This window comes from Clinocottus analis, unplaced genomic scaffold (assembly GCF_023055335.1).
Source record: "Clinocottus analis isolate CAN_PGR_092001 unplaced genomic scaffold, fCliAna1.0.p SCAF_23, whole genome shotgun sequence".
Classification (NCBI taxonomy): Eukaryota; Metazoa; Chordata; class Actinopteri; order Perciformes; family Cottidae; genus Clinocottus; species Clinocottus analis.
The window spans coordinates 5,811,331-5,832,500 of record NW_027175965.1 but is presented as its reverse complement, the minus strand read 5'-3'; the positions used below and the strand labels follow the sequence as shown (position 1 = coordinate 5,832,500).

Genomic DNA, 21,170 nt, shown 5'->3' with positions numbered 1-21,170 from the left:
ATACTGTTAGGTCAACATTATTTAAGCAATTCAAATTTTAAAGAAGACTCTAGTGGTTTTTTATAACTAGTTTCTAAGAATTGGGAACTTGCAATTGGCAATTTAAAAGTAAAATTGATATCTTCCTTCCTTTATACTTCTTTCCCTGAAAACCCTGGCTTCTACAGAACACTGCATGCACATTGAGGACATGTGGCCATGCTGACTTTGTATATTCTTGTCCATTGTCAAATTATTTCCGATCATTCCATGTGTTGACCCATCTGTTGGAGACATGCTTCTCTTGGGGTTGCGTGAATGGAAGTTCTTCTTTGTGAGAAAGTCGGTCTGTACAGTGGAAAGTGACACACGGGAGAGAAAAGGAAGCAACATGCGACAAAGCGACAAAGGTTGCGAACCATTTATCTTGGTCTGAACACACTCGTGTCTTCATGTGCTTGAGCCAAGGAGGTGATTCGATGTCCGAAATCAGTATTTCAGTGCTGCATCTCCCAAATATGTTTGCATGCCTTGACAATATTTGCCCTAATCATTCATCTGATTGATTCAATTTGATTCAGAAATCTTTAAAACTTTGTATCTGAACTAAAGACCACGCCATCCGCTCCGAGGCTGTATTTAGGCGCAGCAGTCAGCATGCTCACATGTACACGATGACATTATGCAAACATGCTGATGTGTTAGTTAAGTTGGTTTAATGCTTAAATGAGCACAAAACCAACTTTGTGTCCAGCTGTTGACGGAATTGAAGCTATAGTGTAAGTTTAGTCGGAAGACCGCCCTCTTTCATGCCTGACGCCTGTAATGTGTTTCTCATACATCTGCCAATCACTTCTCACGCTTGCTCACTCATTATTTACTTGCTGTCATTTTTCGGTGCTGTCAATCATGATGTCATCATCTTGCTGCAGTCTCTTTTTTTTTAAAAATATGACTCTCTCGACCTTCAGTTCGTTCATGCTGCTGTTACGCACCCCTCCAACTCCCTATCTCCGCCCATCCTTCGCTGGTCCATCAACTCATCCTTCTATCATCATCATCATCATCATTTCCGCCACCACCAGGTCTGGACTCCACACGGGGGATTTATCGTGTTGCTGATCGGGTCAGACAACCCTCAATTGCCATCGCCCTGTAGAATCTAAGCACCAAAGACTCTGTCAAGACTTCATCACATATCACCTGTTAATAAAAAATAATGATCTTTTCTTTATCCGACTGATCTCTCCTGATTGAAATGGGAATTTTTAAACGGATAATGGCACAAGATGAAGAGTTACGATCAACAAAGACTTTACAATCTATCCTGAGGGAGATAAAAATGTTGCAAATTTCATGACAATCCATCCGAGGCAGGGATAAAATACTAAATATTGAGATTCATCCACTGGTCACCATGGATATTACATTTTGTAGCAACCCTTTTAATATTTGTTGAGATCATTTTAGTCTGGATCAAAGTGTAAAACACACGCAGCTAAACATTGCAATCCCCGAGAGCCTCGCCGCTAGCGTGGCTAAAACTGTGCCCCGTTGTAATAAAGACATTAAATCTGACATGGATTTATATAAATTAATCCATATTAACAATGCACTAGCAACAGATGGGAACTGGGTTGACTGTCAATCCCTTATAAATAGCTCAACTGTGATTCATTACCAACTTCTTCTGACTCACAATTTGTCAAATTGGTCAGTATTACTTAACACAGTGGGGTGGGAATCTGTTTGTATTACATAGTGGCTACAGTCAGAAATGCATAGTCATTGGCTCAACTCCAGTGGTAAATGGAGCTTAGGAGATAGTTTGCCAACATAGTGTTGGAAATCTGCTCGTTAAAAAACACTTTCAGAACCTCCATACACATAAAACTGGACTTTGTCTTTGTGGAGGGGTCTTCAACTTTGACCATTAATGCTCAGACACGCAATGTATCTCAAAATCTGTGTCTGTATCCATGTGTCTTTCATCATCTTTACCCTATCACTTAAAACATGTTTTTCTCACTCACACACACACACACACACACACACACACACACACACACACACACCCACACACACAAACATCATGTCATCACACTCTCAAGCATACACTCACACATGATTTGTGTCTCTCATGGTACCCATGAGCCTCGGATAGGGTTCCTTTATCAGACAACATGAGGTATGTTGGGCTGGAGGAGGTCAGGGGTTTTGTAAGTGCAGTCTGGGAGGAATTGGGGGGCCTAAGAGGTGTGAGTGACACCTTTGCTTAGTCTCTCAGGGCCCTTGCAGGATCAGTGCGTGTGGAGCCAGGCCAGTTCGCCACACAATGAGAGGAAATGGGGAATTTAATACAAACTTTCTCACAAAGTCTCAGAGACCTCCCGCCTCTGTTGCCGGTCTCACTTCCAGACACCCCCAGCTTTGCTATCACCACCTCCATTACAACCACAACAAAACGTCAGAACCAACTCAAACATGCTTGGGAGCATGCTGCTGGTCATCAACGTGTTGACACAATGCAGGTGATATTTCCCAACATTGACTTTTCTCAATGGAATTTGTAAATGATGGAATTAAGAGTAGGAATGTACAGCAGATGCATAATAAAACATCAAAGACACGCTTGGACACGAGGGGTTCAGTGTTTATACCACACACAGATGGTTGGTTGCATGTCCCAACCCATTGTCACTCAAATTGAAGCTGACATTGTTTTTATATTACATCATGGAACTTCATCGCTGCCTTTTTGTTACAGTAATTAAAAAGCAATCAATTATTGAAACACATAAACCTTTGAAAGGGACCCCATTCATGCTGTTTTGCCTCAAGCTTAAGAAACAGCATGTACTCTTTCACACAAGATTGTTTGTTGCACTGTTGTTACATAACCAGGGAAGCAATATTGTGCTTTTTGAACTTGGCCAGAAGACACACTGGGCAGCGAGCCCTTGTCTGATAGTGTCATAAAGCAAACGCCGGCCACTTTACCTACAAACACGGTTCATAATCACGATAGGGAAACAAAGACTTTTGTATACAATGGCTAATGGCTGAGGAGCACAGCGTGTCCTCCACCCTCCATGTGCAGAATAATTTCCTTCCCAGATATACACATGCATGGGCACACACATAGCCGCTATATAGTTTCACATTCATGCACCATCACATAAACACTCATGCACATGTACATACACACACTCACACAAAGCCACCGCTGGTTTCTGGCTCCTGACAGTCTTAATGCAGCCAGAGGCTGAAGCGTCAGTGTTGACCCAGCCTTTGGTCTTTTTCCTTTTTGGCTTCCTACAAAGGCTCCACCAAGCTGAGTGGGCAGCATTCTGCACTGTTCAATATTTGCTGTTGTTTCACTCCTTCCTCTGCTCTCCTCATTGTATTCCTTTAACTTTACTCACAGACTCTACAACATTTTGCAAAACCTGCAAAATTCAGATTTTCTTTTCCATCATAAAATTGCCTCGATGATAGTTTTAAAGTTGTGTGTTGCTTGCATATAGTTGTATTGTAAACCTCTGGCTATACACTGTGCTGCAGCGTGAACCGTGCAGCTAGCCGTCGGCTCGTGACAGTTCAGTTTCATCGTTCTCCCTGTTAAGCCCATTCCTGTCAGTGAAAGTTGTTGAAGTGAGGAAATAAGATGGTCTTTTAAAACAAATAGCTCTGGCTTCTGAGCTACTTAGGTCGCACCAACAGCAGATTAAAGGAACAATATCTATGTCTGAGCCAAGACCCTTTGTTTGCCAAGAGTCTAAATGGAAACACTGTGATTTGTTGACAAAACATCTCCAACCTGGGCGTACCCATTTCAGGTTTAATTAATCTGATTTTACCTCCGCTAATTGAACCCGCAGGACGTGTCCTCATGACTTTCAGCGTGTCTTTTATGCACTAACTGACATTATTGTCTTTAAAGACATCAATGTGCCCACACTTTGCAAATACTTCTATTACTTTACTCTGGGTTATTTGGATAATCAAGCATACAATAGAATATTCTGCGCAGGCCGAAGACATCCATGTGAGCGCTCGAAATGGAAAACAGGATATCACAAACAATAAGAAGTTGAGTCAACTTCAAGTCGATTGTCTGAGGCCGCAAGGAAATGTAAAGAAAACACCAAAATCAGTCGACAGTTAATGCAGAGAAAATGAGAAAAAAAAGGCGGTGTGCAGTTTTCCAAGTGGATGTCTCAAAGTGAGACAGTGCAGCACTTTTCAAAGATTGGGCCAAAAATGGCACAGACACAACAAGCATATTGTTCAAAATGTCCTGAGGCTGACTGGTTGTAACAGTGAGGGAATAAGGGGAGGCTGACCATAAAGGCGGCAAGGATTTCGACTAACTCCTTGAAGTGAAAGAACAAAGCTGTTGAATTTGGCAAAACATGATTCCAGCTGCAGCATTTGGTGTTCTACACACACACAGTGTCTTACCAAAGAAGATCAGAGCAGCAATACAATACAATGTCAGCTAGAGTGCATAGTGTTCGCACAATTGCATAAAAACTATCAAGTAGTATAAAGTACTGTGGTCAAGTACACTATTACCAGCACGTAGCTGTGCTCTGGTGGAATGCAGTCTCTTGTATTCTCCAAAAACGTAAATCTCTATCTGACAGCCTAAATCCGGGTGCCTCGCGTTTTTCAACATGTGTGCAATAATCTTCTTACAACACAGAACTAAATATTTATGTGACAATACCAGAAGTACAAATAAATCCAAATATATATATTGCAAAGACATTTTTAGCCAATAGTTAATGCTATTCTATCGTTAAGTAGAGTGTACGTTTACTGTTTAAACTGTGTAATAGATGACAGAATCATTGTTATGCATAGACAATAATGGTGGTTGGCATTGTGTTGGAACATCAAGTGACAACGTTTAAACTCAAATAGGCAACATGAATCGGATCGGGGAGGTCTGGAGCGCCAGCAGTCCTCCGCTGTCTGGTGACGCTCTTCCTTCCTTTCCCACCCAGAGAAAGCGGAGCTTTACACAAGGTCCAACTCTGTACTTCTAAAGGTGACGGGCTGGTGCTACCATCTCTAAAATCTATACTGTGTACATTGCCGAAGAGATTTTACACCTGAACTGGAAGTCTGGTTTCTTCGCCAAGTTATGCGTAAAAACGCGCACCACTCGTCGTGCCGCAGCGTCACCGTTTTGGATGTACAACTCTCCCCGTAAAACGACTTACTAACGACAACTTTTTTTTCCTAATGAGGATTATAAATACCATGAGGATTGTGTGGGTGTTTGTATTTTGCTTCCTTGATTTATCAGGTAAGGGGGAACTTATTTGAAGTCTGTTTGCTCTTCAACGGAGCAAACATATTAAAGTCGTCATTTATTTTCGTTATGTACATTAAGAAAAAACAATTCCCCATTTAAGTTCATACTAATTACTTCTTTATTCATGTAATAATTCATTAAAGTCATAAATACGCTCAGAGTGTAGAGTGTGGATGTCTGATCCCTTTGGGAAAACAAGAGCTCATCCATGTTTCCTGTCATTGTTCTGTGGATCTGGGCTTAAATACCAGGAATGCTGTACAAACTGGCATTACTGGGGTTTGGCTTTTTCTTCTTCTTCAAATAATTGCTTTCCTTCTTTTGTTTGAGTCCATGTGGGGCAGTTTCTCAACCTCAGATGTCAGTGTGTAAGATGTTGCAAGTCAATGAGTCACTTTCAGAATGAATACACCATGAGATTAAACACACACTCATGTTGTACTGCAGTGTATGTCTTCAGATGGTTTGCAGCACTGTTTTGTGTAAACTGTGTCGGGTGTATTAAAAGGAGTTAATGAAACTAGCAATTAAATTAAACCTTTTACTTATTTGGTCTCGAACATGTTCCAAACTGATGTTATCTATGTTGAACTAACTTTAATCTCAGAAACCAGATGATGTATTGTAATATTATAATTTATATTGAAACCTACAGCAGCTATTTCAATGAAATTGGAGTTAAATAGTGCTGAATGAAGAGTGAGCACTAAACAGTATTTTTCATGTGACAGATGTGACTTAATATATATAAAAACGTGAATCAGAAGGTTTGTGAATTGTAAAAGTATCATAATCAAGTTACGTTTCTTATGACTAATAACACCACATATTTCAAACGTCCTGCAGACGCTGTGATCGACCTGACGATGATATCCACAGCGGAGGTCACCGCTGTCAATCACTTCACCATCTCTTGTATCAATGGAGAGCGCAGCCCTGCCCAGGTTGAGCTGGACATCAGGAAAGACAATAAAATCCTCATATTCCCCAAGAAGCCACATTTCAAAGTGCATAAGCCCAGGAACAAGGAAGCAGTGGCCAGAGACTTCCGTGAACTGGATCATATCGGCATCTTCTACTGTGAATCCACTCAGGAGGTCCCCCCACTTGAGACAGCCACGATGATCAATAACCTTGGAAGAGGTGGGTTCAGACTCATAAAAAAACTATACAACTGCTGTTTTCTGAGAGTTTTAACCGACCAAACCTAAAGTAGAACCTCTGCAGTTCTCTTATCCATCCAGTGTGGCTGGTGTGTCAGGTTTGGATCATAACTGTCTGTATCTAAATTTCTTTATAGCAAGTTTTGTCCCAACACACCTCACACTTACTGCTAACAAAGGAGAGACCGTTCACCTCAGCATGCAGCTACTCAGCTCCCAAAAGAGAGACGTGACCTGGAAGTACAATGGTAAGGCATCCAACACAATAAGATCTTTTCAATCGTTTGCCAAAAAAAGAACGGAAGTACTTTATTAACACATTGGAAATCAGGCTGTCCATGTTTGTTTTTTTTTGCGTGCGTGCGTTCCGTGCAGGAAACTACTATTATATGACTCACTGGAATGAAGTGGTCAATCGTACAGCGGTACTCTCCGTGGAGAATGCAGCTTTTGCCAATCAAGGCATCTACAGCGCCAGCTACGTGGGAGACATCCCCCTTCAGGGCGCGTGGATGAGGCTCATCGTCAGAGGTTTGTTTAATCCTGATATCCACAAGCTCGGAATCAAAAACACATACACAGAAATGTGCACGCATCAGGGTCTGATTGTGTATTAAATTGACTAACATCCATCAGACCCCACAGAAAGTGGACTTTATATTCTCCAGAAATGTCAATAAAGGCAGCCAAGAGTCAATAAATTAAAACAGACTGATGAGTAAATCTATTTTTTGGGGGGATGGATTAAACACAAGATACCTCAATTCCAGTCTTTATGCTAAGCTAAGCTAAAAAGCCTTTTTTTTTTAATGGCAGACACATGAGGAGGGTATCAAACTGTCAGCAAGAAGGCAAATAAACATATGTGGAAGTATACCTTTTCAACAGCAGCAAGTTGGTTTTGAGCTTAATGAATTCAAGCTTGACCATGAGATGCATTTCCTTGAGACGGCATGTGTTAGTTTAATTTCCTGCAGCTCTGTGTTGTGACGAGACATGAGCAGTATCAACACCATCTCCACCCTCCACCTGCTCTGCTTTGAGAGTCCCCTCTTCCCTCTCGCGCTCTCCACCAGATGCAGTGGACTTTTTTTTTTCAGCTTACATGACTACATGATTCAATGTCTTTACTATTTCCCTAGATTTGTATAGTGAATACAAAATACAAGCAGGCGTTCTGTGCAGTCTGTACGACATACAACATCCTCTGTCCCAGTACCCCCCCCCCGCCCCCAAACAATCTTTCACAGGGAAAAAAAAATAGTAGGAGCCTGAAAAAGAGCAACAGAACAACTGTGCAAAACACGCCGCAAATCAGAAATCACATCTAAATGATATGGTAATTCGTTTGAATTCATTACACTGCCTGTCTGCATTCTCTAAGATTATAAATAGCTGCACTCAGAAAATTATGCAGGGGTCAATAGAAGCTGGAATTGTGCAGGCAGGTTAAATACAAACTGTTCACATATTCAAAGAGGACATAACACATATGGATTTTGGACGTCACACTTTCAACAAGTTGGATATTTTTTTTTTTAAAGGAAGAGAAACTTGTTTTCTTTGCAGATTGTCCCGGTAAGAAGTGGGGTCCTTACTGTGACAAGGACTGTCCGGAGTGTCTCAACGGCGGAGTTTGCCATGATGTTGACGGAGACTGCATCTGTCCTCCGGGATTCATGGGAACGCGGTGTGAGACAGGTTCGTAGTGGACTCAATACGTCACAGTGCTGTACATGTATGTGTGAATGGTCGAGAGACTGACAGATAGAGGGAGAGAGAGAGAGAGAAGATGTTTTGTTTTCCTGTTGTCATTAGTAAAATGCTGATGTCAGCATGCTTGGATGTTCTCAATGACCATGCTGGCATGTTGATGATTAGCAGGTTTCATGCTGACCATGTTCATCACTGTGTTTTAACTTGTGAACCATAAACCAAAGGTAATTATCCATTAATAACATATACCCATTAATATAATCATTCATTAATAACATACAACACAACACTAAACCAATACAAAACATCCCATTGTCTTGGATTTGATTGGTGATCCAATGGCGTCCTACACAGTAGTACTAGTTTAAATGAATCCACTATTGCGTCTGTGCGTTATCGATCCAACTTTGCGTTGCATTTTAATGACAAACATTAGAGCAACGTCACATCTACACAACATTCAGGTACAAACTGTGCCTAAACAGCTTTTTTTTCTTCATAACAATGCAATCACATATTCAAATCTCTTTCTTCTTCGCAGAATATGAGCCAAGGCCAATAGGTCTGAGTTTGAAAACAAACAATGAATCATACTACTTTTGTTTTGATGAAAGACGAAAACGGGTCCCACGGACCCGAACGCCATACAAGGGTTAAATGAACAGATTTGTGAATTTGTCTTTCTCTGACGGTTTGCAGCCTGCAGAGAAGGAATGTTCGGCCGAAACTGCCAGGAGTCATGTCGCTCCGAGCTGAACTGCAGGGGCCTTCGATTCTGCCTACCAGACCCCTATGGCTGCTCCTGCGCCAGCGGCTGGTTTGGGAGCCGCTGTGAGAACGGTGAGCGTCACTTCAGCTTGTCCCCGTATTTTTCATCCAAATAATATGCGCATGATTTTTTTTTTTTTTTTTTTTACCCATTTGTGTGTCACACTGTGCAGTCTAGCTTTCGGTTTTCTATTTCCAGATTGCGATAATGACATGTACGGACCAGACTGCAGCCTGAGCTGTGAATGCCAGAATGGAGGAGTTTGCAACCGTTTCAGTGGCTGCCAGTGTCCCACAGGGTGGAGAGGACAGAACTGTGAGAAGTCTGGTAGGTAGCCTCACATCGTAGTGTTCCATTTTTGAGTCGGTCTCTTTGTTCAGGTCTGGATCCTCTGTTGAAATGAATTGACTACCTTGCTACTGTGGAGTTATTCTTTTGCCTTGAGTTACAAAACGTATGAAACACAGCCGGGTTACATGCAGTTTATTAATGAAACCTTTTTACCCCAAAAAGATGGCTACATCAGGGTTGGGGGGCTTATGACAGAACCCCAATGAAACCCTGTCTTGTGAAATGGTTCAATTAAATTGTGTGTTTCCTCTAACTGCTATGGGACTGGCGTTATGGGAAATGAAGTTTTTGAAATCCAATACACATAAAAATCTTCTCTGTCCCTTTCAACATTGTCTTTTCTCCATCTCTGGTCCACACCTCTCTCCATTTCCAGACCGGGCTCCCCAGATCTTGGATTTGGATAGTAATCTGGAGTGGAATCTGAACTCTAACCCCAAGATCTTTTGTTCAGCCACTGGCAACCCTCTGCCCAGCCACAACAGCATTGAGATGCGAAAGCTGGACAGCACTGTACTCAAGGTAGAAAGACCGAACGTTGCTTGCAACACTCTTGCGTTAATTCAGGCTTTCCGTAAACCTGAATTAAAATACAGCATATTTGTATCAAATTTAAGTCAAGTTAGTAAAATAGAGTTTAAATACAAGGCCTCACAGGGAGAGGGTGATCTTGTATAGCGGTTTCCAATGTGGCTGCTTTGAGGATATGCCATGGATGCTGCAAGATTCATGGTCGATTCATTACATTTTTCAATGTTTCACCAAAAATGTCAACAACATTTTGTATAGAGATTAAATCAAAAAAAGTTGCAAGATTTACAGGCGCTAATCTTTTTAAAAAAAAAAAAAAAAATTAACGAGAGCCAAGATACCTGATTCCCTGTCTTTATGCTACGCCAAGGTAATCACCCCTTGATTCTCAACTGGTGCTGTGACTTCAGTTAAATTGTACTGCAACTTTAAGATTGGGTAGGTTGATTCAAGTTCAGAGGAAGTCAACAACACAATGGTCCGACCAGATAAGGCAATATCACTTTACAGTACAGCAGTTTCTACGTGTTGCCTGTAAGTGAAATGTACAATTTCTTTGTTATTCTTTTAGTGCTTTTTCCTTGATAATAGAAACAATCTGATAAAGAACTGTACCACCACGTCACTCAGGAACAAAGGAAGTTCTCGGAGTTAGGACGTTCTTTGCAGCAGCAAACATAAGCACAATACATGTAAATGTGCTTTTCATCTTGCATTACATTGTTTTGTTTCTTGTATGTTTTACTCTCAGGCTTCTCGGACTGTCATGGACTCGAATAAGAGTACGGCCCTGTTTGAAATCCCTGGTCTGACTGCTCAACAAGGGGGGCTCTGGGAGTGCAGGGTGTCCACTAATGGAGGCCAGGACTCCCGCAAGTTCAACCTCACCATTAAAGGTCTGTAGAAATAAAAGGAATAACTGATCTAATAAACAGAAAGGAAAATGCATTGTTTTGGGACCGTTTCCTTTCTGCAGGAACATCACATGACAGCAACAAATCTACATTTTGTGTCTACTCAGAGCCCCCTGTTCCCACTACTGCTCCCAAACTGCTGGAGAGGAGGAGTAAGCAGCTGCTGGTGATGCCCGTGGACTCCCACAGAGGAGACGGCCCCATCGTCTCAACCAGGCTCCTCTACAAGCCGGTGGGGAACGAAGACTCGTGGTCCTCCATCATAGGTAGGATGATGTCATTCAAAAGTAATATTACGTGAATCGAAAAGCTGGCCAAGACAAACCAAAATAAATCCAAAGTATTTACAAGAAACACCCTGATCATGTTTGCTCCATAATGCACTGCAGGTTTAGGGTTTTATACTCGGTTCAAGTGCCCTGCTGTTTTATTTTTCTCTCAACAACTTCTCATATAACTAACAAAAACTATCTAAATACTCCTTGCCAACGTACCAATGAGCGTGCCACCTTGTTTTGGGTGTCATTTTATATAATTTATTAGATTTTTATCTTTATTTTTATTTATTATTGTCTGGTAGCCTGTTCCTTATGTTTACTGTATGTGTAACTTGTTCTTCCTTGAAAGGGAAAACCAAAAAATAGAAAATCAAATAAACACATTTTGAAAAAAAAAGAAAAGCTATGAGTCATTTTAAATCCTTTTTAATGTCCATAATGTGTGTTTTTTTATACTATGGATGTATGTCGTAAGACACATGTTAAATAAATTACCCACACATCAAATTGTATGTTCCATATCCACTTTCTTTCAGTTTATAGTGACAAAGAGCTGATCACGCTGATGAACCTGGAGCCCTCAACACGCTACCATGTCCGTGTCCAGCTGAGTCGCCCTGGTGAAGGCGGAGAGGGGGCCCCGGGGCCGGAGGCCATCATGGAGACTGATTGTCCCGGTAAGACCGACCGATAACTGGGATCACACGCATACTGAACATGGGTATCTGGAAATCTTGCTTTTGGACAAATATCTACAGAAACACAGGAGCAAGCACAATCTGTATGTCTGGTGAGACCAATAGTTTGCGAGCATATCTGTACGGATGACTCGAGTAAGGGACGGAAGACACCAATGCACTGAAATGCTCCGTGGGCACTTCCATCATAAAACTATAATGACGTCTCCATGGAATCCCAGCTACAATAACAAAAAGAAAACCTTCGTCATCAGTCAGCAGTGATTTAATTCCTCAATGGTGTAGAGGGGGAGAGCAGATCCGAGTGTGAGCAAGGAAAAGATCAAGGAAACAAACTGAAATGGAAAGTGATTGTCATAGTTTCATAGTTCTGTTGAGTTTGAGTTTTTGGCCATATGTGGTAAGATCCATGTGTGAAATGGACAAATTCTATTTTTTTTTACAAGGGAGCATTGTTTGCTTATACAATCACAAACTATTTGTATGACTCGCAGGCCTTTGAGAAATACCACAGAACAGTTTTTGACCATGAACTATGGAGTGAGAAGTCATATTTAAAATGGCATATGATGCAAATTAAATTCCGCACCAAACAAATGTTGTAATCAATGTTGAAATTCATTTATTTTCTCAAGACACTTGATTACATTAGAACGTTCTGTGGCCTGTCGTAAACTGTACAATTGGCCAAAATACAAGGAATGCACATTGTAGGTTCACAATTCAATCCATTACTACATACTAACTCACTGTATATAGCATATACTAATCTTTATATTGCATTTTGTTTTTGAGTTAGTACACCATACAGAAAATCTGATGATTTATACCAAAAAGGAAGTACTTTATTTTCGCAATGGACATCAATCAGCAGCCGTTTTTAGCTGTGCACATTGTGGGATAATAGGTTTTTATCACACTTACAGCACATTCAAAAAGCAAAGATATCTGCTTGTGTATTGTCTATTGAGTATCCTTCATCTTGTAACTTCTCCCAGATAAACCCCAAACCTGCTTAAAATAAGTATATTATAGTTTAGATTTAGGCCACAGTCATGCAAACATGAGCCATGGGTGTAAATTAATTCACTTCAAAGGAGCAGTGCCAATATTAAAAGCTTTACGGCAGCCACTTGAAATCGAAAATTGAGGTAATCGTCCACTTCACTTGGGAATACTTTACTTGTCGCTCAAGGGGGCAATTCTCGGGCGCCGTGACTGACATAATGAGAGAAATTCTCACGGAGCCGTCAGCTCATACTGTGTTCTCTGTCGCTGCAGAGCCCACAGTTCAACCTGAGATTGACATCAGCTCGGTGGAAGGCCGCAATGCCACCGTACGCTGGCGACTGCTCGCCAACAATGGCGTTAATGCTGACACAGCCAGTGGCTTTTTAGTGCAGCTCTTCGGGCCCCCACCCTTCAGTGAGAAACTACTGGAGGAGACCACCCTGCTCACTGTGCTCTCCACAAAGTTCCACAACATGAAGTACCAGCAAGACTACACCGTGGTGGTGCGCCTCATCAACTGTGGCAGCCTGGGGCCGCCCTCTAAACCCTACCTCTTCCGCATCAACAGCCAGGGTAACTAGAAACTCTGCTGTTAATAAGCTGCGAGGAAGGCTCCTTCTGAATGTTGCAGACTTTTCTATGCAGTTGGTAACGCATATACAAGGGTTTGTGGCTAACCAAGCGATCTGAAACAAGATGTAGTGTGTTAAAAAGTCTCACACGTGTTATGTTTTAATGGTAAATCAAACATAAATAAATGGGATGGTAAGAGCTTCTTAAATGTGCTTGAAACCCTCCAGAAAAGAGTATAGTTGGTGCTTGCTGGTTACTTGGTGACTCTCTCCCGACCCACACACTTTAATTGAGTTTAGCAGCTGATAGTGTTGGTTCACAATCAGTGGAGATCAACAAGTTAGAAAAAGATCCATCCGACAGAATGGCAATGAATGCTGGTAAACCCTTCTCTTTGGTATGAAAGCTTACCCCGAGCACCAACGGATAAAAGCCTGTGATTGTAACACCCATCTTATTTAAACTATAGTTTTAGAGTATCACTGTTGATTTCCCTAACTATGATAATCTCTGTGTGCCTCAGGTCCGTCATCCCCGCGCAACATCCAGGCCCTGCCCTTGTCCATGTCAGCCATCCAGGTGCGATGGCAGCCCCCCGAAGATCCCAATGGAGGCATCATCAAATACATCATCGAGTATCAACCGGTCGGCCACGGGTCGCCGCACCCCTGGGTGGACACGGACGACGGAAACAAGACCGCCAAAGATGTGACGGCGCTCAACGGCAGCACGCTCTACCAGTTCAGAGTGCGGGCTTTCTCCAAAGTGCCGGGAGAATGGAGCAAGATTGTTCAGGCGATGACGCAAGGGGATGGTGAGTCGGAAGTCATTGTCTGCTCACACACCTTTAGTCGCCATTACTACGACTCACATGTTGATATTGTTGGATTAGTTTAAACTCCCATGACAGCCTTTTAATTATTTTGGGGGATCTAAGCTAATATTGGGTTTTTCCCAGGTGGAAGGGGATCGCCCACACAGGGACAGGGTTCTAGAATAAAAAATACACAGACAATCTATTTATCTTCATTGTCTGAAAACCATCTCCATCTCCCAATGTGTGTTTTCTCTCCATCATCCACCTTGTCTCTCTGTCCTCCCTCTCTATCTCTTTCACTCTTCCCAAAAAAAGGCCTTCAGAGTTTCGTCCCAACCACCCAGGGTGTGGCTGGGAGGCCCGTTGGGGACAATTACCAGCTGTTGGTGGCCGTGGTGGGCTCGGTAACCGTCACCTGTGTGACTATCCTGCTGGCGCTGTTGGCTCTTTTCTTCATCCGCAAGACGCTGCTCAACCGCCGGCGCACGTTCACCTACCAGTCTGGATCTGTAAGGAGCCACATTTTGTCTTTACTGAGTTTCTGTTGACTGGCGAAGCTCAAATGTAGTTTGAGAACGTCTGTACGTTCAAGAACTTTAATATGTGTGTATTTATCGCAGTGCTTACTATTTATACCCCCTAGGGTGAGGAGACTATTCTGCAGTTTAACTCAGGAACTCTGACCCTGACGCGGAGGCCCAAACCGACACCAGAGCCCTTGACCTATCCCATCCTGGAGTGGGAGGACATAAAGTTTGAAGATGTGATCGGAGAGGGCAACTTTGGCCAGGTGTTGAAGCTCTTAAAGTACTTTGTGAATATTTGAAATCCTTTATTCACTCGGTGAAACATTTCATCTAACGACAGTCTCAAAACCAGGTAATCAAAGCTATGATCAAGAAGGACGGCAACAAAATGAGCGCAGCCATCAAGATGCTGAAAGGTAACCTTGGCACACAATCGCGCAAGCACTCGCGCACATATCGAGATGTTGCACACGAGAGACATTACACACAAGCACATCGCCGCTTGCTCTTTATCTAATGATGCTTTTCATGATGGTCTTCTTGCAGAGTTTGCCTCAGAGAATGACCACCGAGACTTTGCAGGCGAGCTGGAGGTGCTGTGTAAACTAGGCCAGCATCCTAACATCATCAATCTGATCGGAGCCTGTGAGAACAGAGGTGAGTGAGCGACATCTAGTGGCCTTTATTGATATTGACGAGCTTTTTGAAGAAATACGGATGACTAGGCTGTTAAGAAGACTGTAAGATGAAGACTGTATGTTACCTTAACAGATAATGTGACATCCATAAAAGATAAGCATGTTGTTGCTTGTTTATCTGGTGTCTATAAACTATGTGAAATATATATTCCTTTTTTTATTTGGTGGACACCGTCCACATTTTACTGGCAAGACTATATGAGATAAAATATGTCTATGTATGCAGTATCACATTTATATGACATAAATGTGATACTGCTCAAGCGTAAATCAATTATAGTATAACTGTATTATTTTTAACACAATTCAAGGTCTGCCTGATGTGCATATTATTACATATTATTAATCTATTGGATTTTGTTTTGCTAAATATTTTTGAAACTTCCCAAATAGACTAAATGTGTTTGCCAATACACATTTGTTCAAGAGCTGGCAGTATTGATTTTTCAAAGGACTGATTAATGTTGATATACTAGTCGATGTCTTGCAGACAATATCTTTATGTATTTGTTCAAGGTTTCCTTGGCCCCAGTTCTTACCATGCAGTCTCAGTTTCCCATAGTTTACAGCCCATGGCTTCTACATCGAATAACTACATTTCTTTTGTTTGATCAAAGATTGATAACATATGGGGCAGGAAGTCTAGTGTGGAAAGTACATCAGTGAGGACTTTACAGCGCCAGATCCGCTTTGAAACATAAACATTCCACTTCAGTCTCTCCACTGGTTCCTTGTTCACTCAGCTCTTGAGTCTACAGACCGTGTTTACATCTATTGTTTAAAGGTGTTCCTCCATTATTCAGTGATAAGAGTACAACAATATACATTGACTGTACTACCGCTTCCTGAACAAGAGCAATACATTCTTGTTCTTACCTATGGAAATTTACAATGTTAAGAAAAAGTTGAAAATACCCAACAAACCCTCCCTTTGTGTCATTTTCATGAGCAGTTTTGATCTGTTTTGATTCAGCTGTTTGTTTACATGCCTTCTTAATACTTACTATATTTTCTTTTCATTATTATTATTATTATGCAGTTTGTAATAATTTAATCCCAAAACTATTTGAAAGGTTAACACAAGCATATTCCTTTTACAGTATGGAAAGACTGGCTTGTTGTTCAACTAGCAGAAAGGAAAATGGAAAGGAAGGAAGGAAGGAAGGAAGGACTGTTGTGGGGAAGAGGGGAGGGAGGGAAGCCGGCTGGAAGGTGTGAAAATAAAGAAGGAAAGAGATCAATAATAAAAGACATACTTTCAGGGGGTAATGTTTCTTTAACATGTGTGTTCTTCCTGTGCTGCTGCTCTCTTTACTCAGACTGTTAATACGTACTGTAATGCAACAGAGAAAGTCTCTGGCTAGCAGTGGTAGCACAAGCAGGTGCTCAATTGTTATGTCTTCCATTTTGGAAGGTCTTTTTTGTTTCACGTTGAGCAAAGACAATTGTTTTGGAAAGATGTCGCTGCAGGAAACACAGCCTGTCCCGATTAACACAATAGCTTGTAGCTGAGAAGGAACATGATTGTATTACGTTACAATTCTTTAAGTCTGTCCATCGGCCCGCTATTCTTTTCTTCGACATATGGTATGAACTAACTGTTGGCGCTCTCCCTGTTCCTGGAGAAATCAACATGAAACCCTTCCAACAAGCACAATTGCCTCATGACCTGTTGGAACTCTGGTTTGGGCTGGAAGCCGCCATCTTCTAACAAAGTCTCCACCATCTGGTTGATCTCTGTGAGGATTTCATGAAAGGTCTGTTTTACTTCTGTCTGTGTCAAGACAGGACGGTTGAAGGCCAAGCCCCTAACCAGCTGGAGCTGGGTCTCTTCCCGGCCTATCGCGGGCCGGCCAAGCTCATAGTCACAGTTTTTGGGGAGCTGAGCTTGTAGATGGAACGGTTATTAGCAGAGTCGACTGTATTTATCACCATGAGAGTCTCTTGTGATGTTAAATAGATTATGTGTTGCCCCAAAGTGAGTAAGTCTCACATGACGATATCAAACATCATAAAAAGAGACATCTATGGCACATGTATTAAGTGTCCTCTCTGTTTATTACAGAATAATCTCCTCTTCCTCATGGTACTTTTGTCTCTGTGTTCTCCAGGTTACCTGTACATAGCCATCGAATACGCCCCCTACGGTAACCTGCTGGACTTCCTGAGGAAGAGTCGAGTGTTGGAGACCGATCCTGCCTTCGCCAAGGAGCATGGCACTGCTTCCACCCTCACCTCCCAGCAGCTGCTGCAGTTCGCTGTCGACGTGGCCACTGGGATGCACTATTTAAGTGACAAACAGGTAGGAAGGAAGGGTCTATGTGTGTGGCTGCGTGTTCATTATTTTGTATGGATGAGTTCATCTTTCTTGAATTTCTTTTTTTTATATGTCTCATTAAAGGCAGTATTTACCTCCTCTCTTCCTCCTACCCTCTCTTGCTAGTTCATCCACAGGGATTTGGCAGCCAGGAATGTTCTTGTAGGAGACAGCCTCGTGGCAAAGATAGCAGACTTTGGCCTGTCCCGTGGCGAGGAAGTCTACGTTAAGAAGACAATGGTGAGTGGTGGAGTCATGGACAGTTGCAAAAAGAACAAAAAAAACACCAGCAGAGGGCACTAGTTGTTTTAGTCACTTTGTAATCAATGTATTGCCACTTAAGTGGATTAGTGCTGTTGACATCAGCCAAGAAGACGAATATCTGGCACAGATAAACTACAACAAACATAACAGTCGATATCTGCGCATGATTTAAATGTGTGACCCCACAGTGTTATATCTGTATATCAAGTTGTAGTCTTGGTAATTAATTAATATGACATTTTGAAAAATACTTAATTGTTTAACCAACAAGTTCTTTTGAAGGATAATAATTTACTGCTATTAAAATGTATTGAACGTTGGCCGTTTTTTACTGGTACCACATGAATATAAACAGCATCTGAGAGATGCTAATAAAGTGTAGTAGTACAATGTGCTGCATTGCACTAATGGACCATCATCAACCTGTGCCAACCTGTCAGATTTAAGCGCGTTTAACTTCTTTATGTATTCCTGTTTCATATTTTATGTTTTAATATTTCAAAATGAACGTCTTGTTTGACTTTCAGGGGAGGCTGCCTGTGCGCTGGATGGCCATTGAGTCTCTGAACTACAGCGTGTACACGACCAAGAGTGATGTGTGAGTGGACTTTAACTGCTAAAACATTTTGAGAGACATGGTAGGCTCATGGCGTTGCAAACAAATCATGCCTCTGGTCACTGGCGGAGTGGTAATAGTTGTGTATGTGTTGCGTAACTGATAAGCACAAGCAGGAAGCCTCGGGTACACCTTAGGAGACAGTTGGCCTGTCAACTGGAGCATGAAGAGTGGAGGACAGTTAACGGAAGAAGTGTGAAGGAAACCTACTGGAGAGCCGTGTCTGCCATGTTGTCTGCACGTGTCTGCTCATATGATCTAGCACACAAGCATTGTGACATGAGAAACAAATGGCTCCTCTCATGTCACTCATCAGATTGTAGGAACGGTTTCATGGTGTCGAGACACTCAGAGGGTCCTTGTCTCTTTCCACATTGATGTTAAGAATCATGCTTCAATGCATAACATTATACTGGATTCTACATTTGTATTATCTTATTGGATATGTAGATTAGTATGCGATTACACAGGTTTCTTTCAAATGTTTTTAACCTTATATCACATATGACCCACAAAGTAAGTCCCAGACTGAATTTCTGTCAAGTGTCAGAAATAAAACAGTGCTATTCTCGTCCCATGTTTACTTTACAAACATCTCATGTCCTTGCATTTTCTCTCCCAGGTGGTCTTTTGGTGTTCTCCTCTGGGAAATTGTAAGCTTAGGTAAGTAAGCATATAGCTTGTGGCGGTAACATGGTGGTGACAGTCCCCACCACTGTTGGACCCGCTATCAGTATGAAAAAATAAATGTTTATTTGTCTTGTGTGTGTCAGGTGGCACACCGTATTGTGGGATGACATGCGCTGAGCTTTATGAAAAACTGCCACAAGGCTTCAGGATGGAGAAACCCAAAAACTGTGATGATGAGATGTAAGTAGTCATCATTTTGTAGCTAATAATTAGCTTATTTTCAATGTCTATTGATCAATGTCTATTTCCCCGTCCAGCTACGAGCTGATGAAACAGTGCTGGAGGGATCGGCCCTACGAGAGACCTCCCTTCTCCCAAATATCTGTCCAGTTCAACAGGATGCAGGAGGCCAGGAAGGTAATGCTGCATTCACACAGTCGGGAAGACTATAAGAACATGTACTGCTGTACTATACGTAGGAGTTAAGTGGAGTGTACATCGCTTGAAGATAGCTACTTATATTCACACCACAATAGCAATCTGGTCTGCACACAATTACATGAACGTGTTATGAAGCTCCATCCAGCTTGATGATGTTTTAAACTCTCTAATCACAACCGCTTCTGTACATCTTCCAGGCTTACGTGAACATGGCTCTCTTTGAGAACTTCACCTACGCTGGGATAGACGCCACAGCCGAGGAGGCCTGACTACCAGCCCCCCCAGACCCTAGCATGTCACGTAGCCCCAATAGGAAGTCCCGAGGACGGTCGCCACGTTACTGCCACCCCCCTGCCGCTCAACGTCACGACAGGAGGACCAGGCGCTCTACCAAGGCCACCCAGCTATAGATGGAGGACTGTGAAAGGACACTGTGTGGAGTATCCGAGGCGTGAGGAGATGAGGAGTTGGATGGATCAATGCGATTGCTACCAACCCTTTTGGGAAATACTGACCCCAAATACTCCAAAACCAGTCCCAGAAAAAAGACACAACATTGTACCTCTTGCTGTTACAAAAGTTACAATGCTGCACACTTTTCTCTGACTGTTTAGGGGATGCAACAAATAAGGAGCTATGTGACTTGCTAAAACACCACAGGGTCTGTGGGGTGTCGACGCATGACTTTATTTACCCTCTATTGGTCTAAATGGAGACGGAATTTCTTTTATGGAGATGAAATTCAAAGGACACAGTGTGAATCACACACATTCAAGATCTTAGCCTGTTAGAAACGGATGAAAGAAACATACATTGTAGCACTTAAACCAGCCTCATTAATGCCATTGGTGTTGTTTTTTTTACTGTTTGCCTATCACTGCCATGTGAATGTAACTACTACTGTATATATTTTGTCACGTGGATGTATCAAAGCCTCCTATTTGAATGTAGTCAAAGATACAAACTGACATAAATGCACCCATGGCAGATGCTCTATGTGTTGCATGCAAAGCAAGAGAAGTTGTTTTGAAAATGATAACAATACAGGGCAGATACATAGCTAGTCTGCCAGCGACCAACATTATAATTTACCTTTAACACTATGCAACCTAACGCAATGTATCTATTGTATGAGAATGTACAGTATGTTTTCATTAACTGGTTCCTTGAATAAAGGTTTTGTGTGGTGACTGGACTCATCACATTGCTAGCTGAGCCTGTCCTGTTAGCTATAAGTTTAGTTTAGCTTTCAGTTCTAAACTGCAGTTTCTGTGACACCAAGGATGTTGACGTGAGCCAAGATTATTGTGTTTTTGTTGTTGTTGTTGTCGCTGGCCTCCTCAAAAGTGAGCAATGATGGGAAACCACAGGTCAGGCTGCTGAGGGGCCAAAGTATCCTTTCAGAGTTCAGGAACACTGATACCCCTGCTGCACTGAGCTGATCTGTCACTGGGTTTCCTTCACAAACCAACCGCAGGCGCTTAACTGTCTGTCAAACATGGTCTCAGTGGGCCAGCTTCCTGTGGACTCCCACACAAAGACACCGGCTAT

The 21,170-nt window shown here is 42.1% G+C and overlaps 1 protein-coding gene across 2 annotated transcripts; it reads left to right on the top strand.

The window, feature by feature from the left end:
* The first annotated feature begins 5,045 nt into the window (after positions 1–5,045).
* Positions 5,046–20,809, top strand: tie1 (tyrosine kinase with immunoglobulin-like and EGF-like domains 1). Of its 2 annotated transcripts, XM_068589985.1 has the most exons (24): positions 5,046–5,296; positions 6,152–6,448; positions 6,606–6,716; positions 6,844–6,999; positions 8,038–8,169; positions 8,884–9,024; positions 9,152–9,280; positions 9,681–9,826; positions 10,587–10,731; positions 10,857–11,015; positions 11,564–11,704; positions 13,007–13,309; positions 13,833–14,123; positions 14,442–14,635; positions 14,770–14,916; positions 15,006–15,069; positions 15,200–15,310; positions 17,463–17,653; positions 17,795–17,908; positions 18,460–18,530; positions 19,171–19,211; positions 19,322–19,418; positions 19,496–19,595; positions 19,817–20,809. In XM_068589985.1, the coding sequence occupies exons 1-24, from the start codon at positions 5,233–5,235 to the stop codon at positions 19,886–19,888; spliced, it is 3,417 nt and encodes a 1,138-aa protein (XP_068446086.1). In that variant the 5' UTR covers positions 5,046–5,232; the 3' UTR covers positions 19,889–20,809. The 2 variants fall into 2 exon arrangements, with proteins under 2 accessions (XP_068446086.1, XP_068446087.1); XM_068589986.1 differs by lacking the exon at positions 13,007–13,309.
* Positions 20,810–21,170: the final 361 nt, after the last annotated feature.